This window comes from Dendropsophus ebraccatus, chromosome 9 (assembly GCF_027789765.1).
Source record: "Dendropsophus ebraccatus isolate aDenEbr1 chromosome 9, aDenEbr1.pat, whole genome shotgun sequence".
NCBI lineage: Eukaryota > Metazoa > Chordata > Amphibia > Anura > Hylidae > Dendropsophus > Dendropsophus ebraccatus.
Window position 1 is genome coordinate 40696090 of NC_091462.1, and position 13001 is coordinate 40709090.

At 39.8% G+C, this 13001-nt stretch overlaps 1 protein-coding gene across 1 annotated transcript in view; it reads right to left on the reverse strand.

Annotated features, from left to right (window-relative positions):
- PDE1A (phosphodiesterase 1A) overlaps nt 1-13001 on the reverse strand; it is a 151979-nt gene that overhangs the window by 4876 nt on the left and 134102 nt on the right. The window contains exons 10-13 of the mRNA XM_069983062.1: nt 11627-11747; nt 10183-10264; nt 8442-8562; nt 6598-6785 (exon numbers count right to left, since the gene is read on the reverse strand). Coding sequence (XP_069839163.1) covers nt 6598-6785; nt 8442-8562; nt 10183-10264; nt 11627-11747 — 512 coding nt within the window. The remainder of the gene's footprint in view (nt 1-6597; nt 6786-8441; nt 8563-10182; nt 10265-11626; nt 11748-13001) is intronic.

Consider the following 13001-nt stretch of genomic DNA (forward strand, 5'->3'; position numbering starts at 1 on the left):
TCTGAACACTTAGACCCGGATCCATCAAAACTTTTGACATCTCTCTTTAATGAAAACATTTTAGACATAGTAAAGGCTTTTTGCACACAGTGATGTCACAAAGGATGATACACACGCCAATAAAGTTATAGCCAAGGGCTAAGTATAGGGCGGTAACACAGCTCAAGGATAAAAAAGTGATGTCACAGAGCTGGGGTAAGAAGTGCAGCAATGTAACAGTACAGATATAATTAACTGAATGATGTATAACTGTATACAGTATAGTAAGCCATCACACTAAAGAGAATACACAATGGCATGTAAATTTGGCATACTAGCCCCTCAGGCCATGCGTCTAGATGCGAGTGCAGCTTCTGCCCCGTCTATAGTCACACCCTTGATACTTGTCCAGTAATGATTAGAATACCGTACATACTTGTGCCTGCAGACACAATGTCCTTAGTAGTGTGAACACCCTATTACATGAGTCACCATCGGTCAGGGTCATACTCTGAGAATTATTGTTCCTTCTATGATCCATGACATCTGTGATGCTTATTCAGCTATTGAACATTATGTATGTAGATGTGGCTCCTAGAAGTGTTTTGTCCTGGTGCCCTGCATTGCTGTGGCCTGCCATTGTAGCTAATCCTTCATGTGAGTGATATGTTATTGTATCCAGAGTATCACCATGCCATACAGGATGGATTCCCAGATTTATGGGACAGACACTATATTGATTTCTTTGTCACGCAGAGTCTGAGCTGTCATCACATCCTGCAGTTTATGCAGCTTATGACGTTGCCCCTTCCTGATTTTTATTGCAGCCATATAGTTTATTGCTGTATTTATGGTTTTGAGGATAAAAGTCACTTAAAATATTAATTATTTAAAGCTCAGATTACAGACGGTCTTTTATTGACATGGAAAAGGTCATACGACATTGTATGTACAGTGGGCTGTGTAGGAAGGGTGCTATTTTTATGTATGCTATTGTATAGCAAAAGTGGAAAATATGTTTAGTGCATCCGGTTACAGCTAAAGTTTTTTTTTTTTTAAATCAACAACCTGGCTCGTACAGTAATGTATAAATCTTTATTTTAAATTTATTATACTGTATTGTATGCATAGAAAAAAGCGCTGCGGAATCTATTGGTGCTATACAAATAAAATTATTATTATTATTATTATTATTATTATTATGACTAATAATATAAAATTTAAAATAATAAAATAAAACCACTATTTATAATGGAAAAACACTTTAAAAAAACAAAACTATCTACTATCAAGAATAGTCTGGTCACAGCGACTGGTTAGATCTGGTTAAAGATTCCAAACCAGACAGCTACCACTAGGGGTTTCCTAGGGATTCAAAGTATAACAGTATGCCATTAGTAACTGAGCTCCCTCTAGTGGTGATCAGACAGAATGTTACCTTTTAGGCTGCATTTACACGGATCAGTCATTACTCGGAACAGACGCACAGAAAGGATTCCCCAAAGTAATCAATGAGATCCGTGTTTTTCACGCATGTACATGGATGTGAAAAACATAAATGTGATGTAATCAATGTAATTTAAAATGCTTTAAACAGATCCGTGAAAGACACGAACACGGATGCAAAACGGATGACAACACAGACGGTTTTGCACAGATCATGGAGGTAGTTAGCAGACCACAATCAAGAACCAGGAAGAAAAACAAAGAACGTGTGAATGCAGCCTTAAAGTTTTTTTTCCACTTACTTCTATTTAAAAATGTGCAGTCTTCCAGTATTTATCAGCTGGTGTATGTCCTGCTGGAACTGGTGTATTCTTTTCAGTCTGACACAGTGTTCTCTGCTGCGACCCCTGCCCGAGACAGGAACTGTCCAGAGAAGTAGTTTTCTATATGGATTTGCCACTGCTGTGGACACTTCCTGTCTCGGACAGAGGTGGCAGCAGAGAACACTGTGTCAGACTGAAAAGAATACACCAGTTCCTGCAGGACATACAGCAGCTGATAAGTACTGGACGACTTGAGATTTTTAAACCAAAGTAATTTACAAACATTTATAATTTGCTGACACCAGTTAATTTGAAAGAAAAAAAAAATCACTGGCTAACCCCTTTAATTGAAAGCTATTGGCCTGATGAGAATAGCTGAGTATCTCACTCCTAAATACTTTTGCGCACTGTGATTTAGAAATAAAGAAAGAAAAGGAATGTTTTGGTGAGTGCCGCTTACTCTTCTTAGGATGTGCTATGTTCATAGTGTGTCTGTACACTTGCTGAGCACAACTAAAGGACAGTCTTTCCATACGTTATCGCAGCATGGATAATTGTATCACCTTAAACCTAAGCCAAGCGGTTGGGCGGTGATAGCAGATGCGGCTCTCATTCCTCTGATCTTGTGCACTGTAACAGTATGACATTAAGACTGGTGCTGCCCACACCTTACTGTTATACATAGGTGTAAGGATTAGTGATGAGCAGACATGTTTGTAAATGATCGTATGTTCGTACTAACATGACGCTAATTGTTCGTGTTTGCCGATCACAAACAATTTGTTAGATGATTGGAATGGTTATGACGATCATTTTCGAACATATTCGAACTTGCGAACTTATGCCACTGCATAATTTATGTTCTGCACCTAATAGTCTGTTCACATGCGTAACTCTAGACCAAAGTGCAAATGAATTCAAATGAAATGTGTACGCTACTGAACAGAACAGAACATCTGGATTTTCGCTCATCACTAGTAAGGATGATGCCGGCAGACCTGTAATACAAAGCTAAGACCCTTCTGCTAAGGCCAGTATGTTTATAGAGGATCTGTCACCCCCCGTGGCGGGGTGACAGGCTCTCGACCCCCCGCTAGAGCACCTTATACGTACCTGATCACGCCGGGTCCCGCTTCTTGAGACGGTCGGGTGACAGAGATTTCAGCGCCCGAAGCCCGGCGCATGCGCTCCTGAGATGAGTCTAACTCTCAGAGAGAATGACTGGTGAGTCCGACGCTCCGTCATTCTCTATGAGCGTTGGACTCATCTCAGGAGCGCGGTAAGTATAGGGGGCTCTAGCGGGGGATCGGGAGCCTGTCACCCCAGGACCCGTTGGCAAAAGTTAAAGAAAAGTAAATAATAATCAATAAAAGCTGTGGACGACTTCTGACCAACAAAAAGTTTAATCGCCTCATGTCTGTTTATTGGCATTTGAGTAGTTTATGGTCAAGGGGCCGTTGGAGTGGTTTGGGGGGGTTGTATGCTCCTGGTAATCCACAGAAAACAAGCCAAAGAAAGTTATATTGACAGAAAAATATAGTAGTCAGGCCTCATTCCCACGCTTCAGCCACAGACAGCCTACAGAAAGTGCAGTGCATTCTCAGTCCGCAATGCACGGACCTGTTCAATAGAGAACGCTGACGTTATTGCCGCTCCACAATCACGAGTGTACTACGGAACATGTGAATGAGGCCTTAAAATGTGAGAACTTTTGTGTGTGTGTGTGTGTGTGCACACAAAAACAGCAAATCAAAATGTATCTGAAGTGTTAGTACTACAATAAAGACCCACAAAATAAAAAAAAAAGCATGTTATTCATTCTAGTATAAAGTGACAATAAAAACAAACATGTTTTTTTTTTAAAAAGTTATAAGTTAATGTAGGACATAGACTGTGTCCTACTTTACCATAGTAAGTAGCCATGAGTAGACAGACAGAAAACACTGCCCTCCAAAGGCGAAACTAAACACTGCAGAATTTCTGCACAGTGGATTCCATACTGAGAAATTCACATCATTTTATACACAACAAACTGCAGATTTAGGCTAGGGTCACACTATGGAAAAATGACATCAGTCTTGCATAACAACGGCCGTCATTGCGCAAATAACGTGTTATTTTGCAATTATGGACGTTATTTGTACTGTGACACTCATTGTTATGCAAGACAGGAGTCATTTGTACATATTGTGAACTTAGCCTTAAGCAAATTTAGCTATACATATGACCTTTGCAGAGAATATATTGTGCGGTAGAGTTTTTAACACTGGGATCAAGAGATAATGTATGCTACTATATGCATATACAGTGATATTAGTAAAAAATAAATAAATATATATATATATATATATATATATATATATATATATATAAAATTTAGTTTTTTTTTTTTTTTTGCTGTTGTTTTGTTCCTGCGTTGCTGTTTGCTTGTTATTATTTCTGTTTTGCTCGTGATGGATTAATAGTAGTCAAGTATTTGTCAAGTGGGCTATTGGGTATATAGGGATGTAACAAAGATTGTTGCGGCCAGCCATATTTGGCCCATTTGTACTAGCAGCCATGGTTGTGGTGATTATTGTACTTTTGTATTCACTTTCTATGATTTTGTTCACTAGTATATTATAATTAAAAACCTAGAATATTAGTTCTTGGTGGTCAATAGAGATGAGCGAATATACAGTAATAACAAAGCAAATTGCTTAGTAAGCTCAGCAGTCGGCTTAGCAGCTTGCTGCCTTTTAACTCTAAACCGCACCGTGTGCTGGGAAAAGCTGGATCCAGTCCCAGGAAACTAAGAGAAGATCCAGCTTTTCCAGACACCCAGGGAGAAGCGGCATAGAGGCTGCTAAGCTGCCTGCCGAGCTAACAAAGCGTTTTGCTTCGTTACTAACAACTATTTGCTCATCTCTGGCGGTCAACCACGCTTGTCATTTATTTATTTATTTTGAGATTCCATATGAGCAAAAACATCATATCTTTATTGCAAAAAGACACACACACACTAAGGGTGGTATTACACGAAGCGATTATCATTCGAATAATCGTTCAATCGGTCGTATTTGAACGATTATCTTTAAGTGTAATAGTAGACAACGATTAAACGACGAACGATTGGTCGCTGGTCGTTTAATAGGTTTTGAATCTATTTTTATCGTTTGTCTTTTACACATCGTTCGCACATCGTTCGTTTGAATAAGATGTCGTTAGCCGTTCCCTGTTCATTCGCAAATTGAAAGGGGAGTGTTCTTGAATTTTGTTGCTCCAATATAACCGATAATCTTTCCGTGTAGTAAAACGAACGATTATTAGGCAACCGCTATTGCGATCGTTGGAGATCGTTTATCGTTAATCGTTAATTGAAAAAAATCGCTTCGTGTAATACCACCCTAAGACTATGCACAAAAAACATGGAATGGCATTAGTATAAAAATGGATACAGACATGGTTGTGATAGATATTATGTATGAATAGATTTAATGGCAGAATCACTATCAAAGCAAATGAAGCAACAGTGCCCCTGAGGAAGCTGTGGTGAAACATGTCAAGGTTAGCAGGTACAGGCTTTTTTTTTAATACAGTTATATGTGCTCTGGATACTTGCTTTATTTGATATGCAACTGCTAAGCTCAAACCAATACTACTGTGATTATAATTTGATTAGAGTGATTCTGCCATTACAGCTTTATGTCTCTATATAATATCTATCATATCCAAACCTGTATGCATTTTGATACTAGTGCTGTTTCCCTGTAAATTTTTTGTGAGTATGACTAGATTTTTTTATTTTTTTTTTTATTTTATTTTGCAATAACATTTTTGCTAATATGAAAACGGAGCCTTAATTTATTTGTTAAAGCGACTCTGTATCCACAATCTGACCCCCCCCCCCCCAAACCACTTGTACCTTCGGATAGCTGCTTTTAATCCAAGATCTGTCCTGGGGTCCGTTTGGCAGGTGATGCAGTTATTGTACAGGTCCTTAACAATCCAGCCCATGTGTCGGGCTGCCACAGGTGGGAAATAGGATGCAATCTGCCTGGAGCATTCCTAATGATGAGGAGAGTGGGAAGGAGGGTCGGAGGGGTGGTGCAAAGTTAGGACACAGATACTCCCGTTTGGCACGGGCTTCAAGTTTGAAAGTATCTGGGGGGGGGGGGGGGGTCAGATTGTGGGTACAGAGTCGCTTTAAACACTAAGCCATCCTGAAGCAATGTTAACAGGAAAATGTAAATAGTGGATGTGAGAAGAAAAAGCTGTGTATTAGAAAATGGGGGAAGTAATAATTTTTTTGTAAAATAGTTTGCCTAGTTGTACAGTATGTTCATAACAGGCAGATAGAGTGTGAATTTTCGGCTGTGAGTGGAAATCTACTATATAACCTCAAAATGGACAAGAGTTAAAAAAAATAGTGTTCACACACCGTAGAAAAATTCACCTGCAAATCTGTATGGAAATTGACCTGTGGTGCATAAACTACAGCTAGGAGAAGTCATAAAAAGCAACCTTCTGATTTTTGTGGGCATACGACAACCTGTGGGAGATTGTTGTGGGCATGCTCTGTGTCAATAGACTGGAAGAGAAAAGATTGGCTGAGCTGTCCCCATCACCTACTCCAACCACTGTGATCCTGTGCTATCAGCCTCTTCAGTATCAAAAAGTTCTACAGATTTTTAAATTACTTCTATTTAAAAATAAAAAAATGAAGTCTTCAAGTACTTATCAACTGCTGTATGCCCTGCAGAAAGTGGTGTATTCTTTCCAGTCTGACACAGTGCTCTCTGCTGCTACCTCTGCCTGTGTCATACAACTACAAGAGATAACGTTACATTCGCACTGGTATTAGTAATACCTTGTACTGACAGATCTTTCCATCGCTCTTTGTTTTGCTGAATAATATCAACCAAATTCTTTTTGAAGAGTTGTAAGTCTACAGTTGCCAATGAGTAATCCATTGTGGAGCTTCCATCTGTCTGTGGGGTTCGGACACCAGGCTTTCTCTGTATGTCAACACCCCGGCCAAAATCAGAATTATTCAGGCTGCAAAAGAAAGGAATGCAATTTATCTACCAGTGATCAATACCAGTTCCAGTGATCAATACTGACATGTGATATATATCCCAATGAGTGACTACATACAGATCCCTTAAAGGGAATCAATCAGCACGATTGGGCTGATATGGTTTCCAGCCGCACAGTATAGATCTACTGTGCAATTCCCTGAGACTTCCAGCCTTGTCTGCAGCGGTAACTTTACATGGGGGGAGGAGTTTTATTCCAGCATGCAAGGACGGGAGAGGGGTGGCAGCTAGTCATCTGGGTGGCGAGCTGTCTGTGACTAGTCACAATTTTCTACCCATCAGTGCACAGCTTGGAGATGATTGACAGACAGAGAGACCAGTTAGTGGCCTTTCTGCCTGTCATTGATCCCCACACTGCTGACAGGCAGAGAGCCATGACTAGTCACGGTCAGCTCCCCGCCCAGATGGCTAGTTGCCGCCCCTCTCCCATCCTCGCATGCCGGAATAAAACTCCTCCCCCCCATGTAATGCTACATGTATTAAGGCTCATTTTTGCTCAGTCATCTACAGTTTATTATTATTATTAATAATCTACAGTTTGTACTTGTACCGTTTTTAGATTGCTTTTCTTAACTTTTTTCTAATGTATGATGTAACTAAAATTCAGTGAACCACAGACATTATATTTTAATAGTTTGGTATATTCTGCATGTGGCAATAAAAATTTGTTCATATGATGTCTGCATTTTTTTTTTATTATTTGATACATGGTAAAAGGGGGTGATTTTAATTTTTATTAAGGTGGGGTAGACTTTGTATTATAATCGTTGTCATTGTATTGCACTGGTCAATTTAATCTGGCCTCTGTTTTTTTTTTTTTCCTCATAGTTGATGAAAAAAGCGCAATTTGCTCCGCAAAAGATAAGCCTTCAACCTAAAAGATAGGGAGGAGGAAAGCACACATAAGAAAATCAATGTTTGGGTGGCTGAAAAGGGGTTGATATAAGGCTGGGTTCACAATGCATTTTTGCAATCCGTTTTTTTTCCATCCGATTTTGCAAAAAAATGGATGGAAAAATGGATGCAATTGTGTGCATCCGTTTTAATCCATTTTTTCATCGACTTCCATTATATAAAAAAAGGATCAAAACGCATTATTTATTTATTTTTTTTAACGTACACAAAAACATACTTGACCTTATTTTTGTGGACGTTAAAAAAATACCTGATGCGTTTTATAATACAAGTCAATTGCAAAAACGGATGAAAAAAAAAAAAACTGTTTGTCAACCCAGCAACATTTATATAATCACAACTTCTTTACAATGTGGTGAAGAATATAAAATGCATATAAGTATAATTCATAAAAAAAAAAAAAAAGCATCAGACAACAGAAGAAAGCAGTCCCCGTAGGCACATACAGTTATGTGAACACTTTTTATCATCTTTATTGCTAAAATGAATAAATAAATAACATATTATACATAGGTTATTTGTATGTTTTTGTTATCCATAGTAATTTCTCTGAGAACATGCAATACACACAGTCAGCACTTGGTGGCAGTATTGTATAGCAATGGATTAGCAATATTAAAAAAAACACATAAGAAAAATGAAAGCTTCTCTGCAGGAATAAATCTTAACTATGCAATGAATGTAAAGTAAACTGACAAACCTGGATTTATCATAGACAGAATGATCAGCTTTTGTAGCTTCCTCTATAAGAGGCATAACAATTTTCTCGGTTGAATCAGTTAGAAGTGTGAATGTTGGCTCCACTATGAAGTCTATAAAACCTATAGTCAAAAAGCAAAAAACAGCAAGATTGGAATCATCCATACGTGACACAGAGAAGTACAATAAATTGTATTTCTAAATGAGTTCTAAGCAATACAGTGTATTGCTGCTATAGTTACTCTAGTTCAATCTGCAGGAAGTATTTTTGCAGGAAGTATTTTTACCATAATAATAATAATAATAATAATAATAATAATAATAATAATAGGCACGTCGCTCGGCACTATAAGAGGATTTAAACAAAAGCAAAGCTTCTTTGTAAATGTCATAGAAAGTGAACAATACAGGGATCATTTGTGTGGCCCACCTTAAAGGGGTACTCCAGCAAAAAAAAAAAAAAAAAGATCTTTCTAATCAACTGGTGCCAGAAAGCGCCAGAGATTTTTTATTTTTTTTTAACAATTCTTTATTTTTATTTTTGTAACAATAATTACAATTAATTAAAGTTGTCAAATAACAAAAACGTCGGACAATAAACGTCAGGCAATAAACTTATCCGGTAAGTAGACAGTATGTGAAAATAGCGGGCGGAGGCTTTATGTAGCCCTGAAAGTTTCGCAACATATCTTGATGATGTCAGGACTTGTGTTAGGTGAAAGTCTTGAGTGCAATGGGTATCTTGCTCGGTGCTTCTGTCACAGAAGTGGGTTCTACCGTTGTAGGGATTCTGGAGACAGGTTTAGGTTTCCTCTACTGTCCCATTATTTTGTCGCCTTATGGTTCGCAAGAGTAATATGAAATACTGTCTGGTGTAGATAACAAGTAATAGTAACACAGTAGGCTCTTAGGAAGGCCATTAACTGATTTAAAGAAATATAAATGAGAGTGGGGGTTGAAAAAGAAACAAAAGGGGGGGAGGGGGGGGGGAGTTTGAATACAAGGGGGTACACACTGGGGGAGAATCAAGGGTAGAGAAGGTGGGGGTGGGGGGTGAATCTGTGCTGCCTGTAATGTTGAGTTATACATTTCAGGTAATTAATGAAGGTTCAATCCTGGGGGATAATCCAGTTATTTATGTAGCGATGTTGGTTTCCCTATAAAGAATCCATGGTGACCAAGTTTTTTGGAAAACATGTTGTTTCCTAGCGAGTAAATTTTTCAGTTCCTCAAAGCACCAGAGATTTGTAATTTACTTTTATTGCAAATTCTCCAGTCTTCCACCACCTATCATCTGCTGTATGTCCTGCAGGAAGTGGTGTATTCTTTCCTGACACAGTGCTCTCTGCTGCCACCTCTGTCCATGTCAGGAACTGTCCGGAGCAGTAGAAAATCCACATAGAAAACCTACGGTAATAGGTAATAGAGGTAAATTACAAATCTCTGGCACTTTTTAGTACCAGTTGATTTGAAAGAAAACACTTCTTACTGGACTTCCCCTTTTACAGGCACTGCAAGCAAAAGCCAATCTCGCTGATCGGTACACATACAATTAGAGTTCACCATCCAAAGTGGATTGGTGAAGAGATAGAAGGTGATGTTCTATTATAATCTTGCACCACATCAGCTGCATGGCCTCTCTCTATAATATATACTCCCTTGGTCTTGTGCTTAATTATTTGAGATCTTTTTATATCCTGCTGTAGGATCCTTTAAATTGTTATAATAAGGAAGCGGCTTACCTATTTGTGACTGTGCTACCAGTGTGGACTTTCGGTCACAGAGTGGTGAGAAAGGAAGCCCTAATTCCACTTCTTTGTCCCCCTGTAAATATAAATTATTACTGTTAGTATTAACAATAGGCATTAAAATTCTTAAACTTTATATCGACACAGCTACACATGAGCAGGTTGTGGCTTTTTACTAGCTTTGTGCTTTTTGGGGTACAGATTCGCCCCTTCTCCCTGGAGTACGCCTCCCGTACGTCCGGCTCGCTCGATGAGCGGACTGGCAGAGCGTGGGGGTGAAATCCAAAGAAATCCGAAGAAATCCGAAATTCGATCGAACCGAACTTTAAAAAAAAAATCCGGAAGTACGGTCGTAACGAACTTTTGAAAAGTTCACTCATCTCTAATAAAGACAACGATCAGCCGATGATCGTTGATATCGGTTCTGACCTAAAATTGTTGGACGCCGATCTCACATCGCTACGTGTAATAGCTGTGCTAGACCAGCGCGGACGATCAGCAAAGAAGAATATATTGCCTATCCAGGCTACAGGGCTCCTCTTGCTCTGTGCTTCTCCCCAGGTCCCGCGCGCTCTAGCTTCAGAGCCGCCTGTCTCAGCTGATAGGCCGCTCAGCCAGTGATTGCTGGATCGCGTGGAACCGGGCAGAAACACAGAACAAGAGGAGCCCTGCAGCCTGGATAGGTAATGTATAAAGTTTAAACAGGGGCTGTTAGGACATCGGTAACGATGTTCCTGCAGCCCTTGTTAAAGATTATCGGGCAGTGTAATAGGCCCAGTAAACGAGCGCCGATCTAGCACATCGGTGCTCGTTTGTATTTATTATCGGGCCTTCATCGGCACGTGTAATAGTACCCTTACTGTCCGTTGCAGAGCAGCTGCATGCAGGACATGAAGACTGTCTCCTGCCACCAACCCTGATGTTCCCTTCCGCAGCAGTCACCTGTAAATGTGCAGGCAAGGCATTGAGGCCCCTCACCTGCTGCCAGGTGTAGAGCTGCACACAGTCTGCCTCTATACTGTATGCTGTCTCTGTACGAATGCGCTGTGGTGAGCTGCCCCTGGTAGCCGGAAGCCGCCATACCGCACGCTCTGTCCCTGCTTTAAATGGGACATGTGAATTCTCCTTCATTTAAAAATGAGACATCGCCTGAAAATTTCCCTGTCTTAATTTTGGGGGAAACACGGTACTCTAAGGGTATGTTCACACTGAGTGGATTACCTAAAAATGAATCTACATCCTATACCAATATATCGTATACACTACTGCAATGGTTAATAGATGCATGAACCAGTTACGGGACATTACTTTGTATGAAAGTTCTATAAAATCAAGTTAAACACGTGGAGATGACATCGCTGTATTATACCTGTGAATGGAAAGTCAATAGGAAATTGATGCAGGATGTAAGATAGTTAATGGAATATTGAACTAGCACCTGTCTAAAAAACTCCTCCATTAGTAAGTCCGTCCACCGCTGATGCATGTCCCATGTTTTTGCAGGATGACTGATATCGGCAGCATGAAGAATCAAGGACATTGCTTTCGATTTGTCTATTCTGTGAAAGAAAGAAAACAATTGAACCACGTCCTGAAATGAAGCTGCGGCATTGATAGAAAGAGCCGTTCCGTATTTCTCATCAAGGCCGGTTTATTGCTGATCTATCTGCTAATAACTATCGAAAACTCATCATACACTGTATTAAGCGACTGAGATGTTCACATTCACATTACTGTCATATAGGATTCATAATTCTAAAGCTCCATTCTGGGGAGCCCCATACATTGGAATCACAGTTACCACATTGCTCGCTGTTGAGGATACCGGTTTATTTGAAAAAAAAAAAAAAAAAAAAAACCCTATCTTTTTGTATTCTTCCACAACAATATTTACCGCAGCCCTGTTCTGTAAAAAGAAAAAAACTCCAGCATGGTTCCTATTGGGCCTGCTGGCTCATTAACCCCTAAATGGCCACGCCAATTTTCATTTTTGTGTTTTAGTTTTTTCCACCTCGCCTAAGAGCCATAGCGCTTTTATTTTTCCATTTACAGAAAGTTATTTGTTTTTCTTTCAGGAACAATTTATAATGGCGTATATACCATAAAATGACGAAACCCCCAAATTATTATTGATAAAATGAAATTGGATAATTTTGCAAATCTTGGGGGTTTTTCAGTGTTTACGTAATGCACTTTATGGTAAAATGATGTAACAAAAAAATCTGAAATCCTGGTGTTTTTTCCTCTTTCCATTGTTCTTTGTACAGAAACAATATTGTTATCTTTGAATAGATTGGAAATTTGCGCATGCTGCAATTTCAAATATGTTTATTTAAAGTGAATGTACAATCAGGTACATTCACTTAAATTTGCCCCACGGATAGATCGGCACTGGCACGGGGAAGCCGATGGCGCTGTCCATTTTTTGAACCGTGGCTCAGTTCCCATGTATGGCGCCATTCTATCCACGGGTACTGGGCCGGGACTGAAGCACTGGAAGCGGGTTTGGCCGGGCCAACCCCAGTGGGCGGAATCCCCCGCCCCTCTATGACGCAACTCCATTAGAATAAATGGAGCCGCATCATAGAGGGGCGGGGGATTCGGCCCACTGGGGCGGCCCAGCCCGCCTCCAGTGTTTCTACCCCCGCCTGGTACCCGTGGATAGAATGACGCTGTACATTGGAACTGGGCCGCGGTTCAAAAAATGGACTGCAAAACCGGCTTCCCCTCGCTGGCGCCGATCTATCCGTGGGTCAAATTAAAGCGAATGTACCTGATGGTACATTCACTTTAATTGTTTTTATGTGTATTAT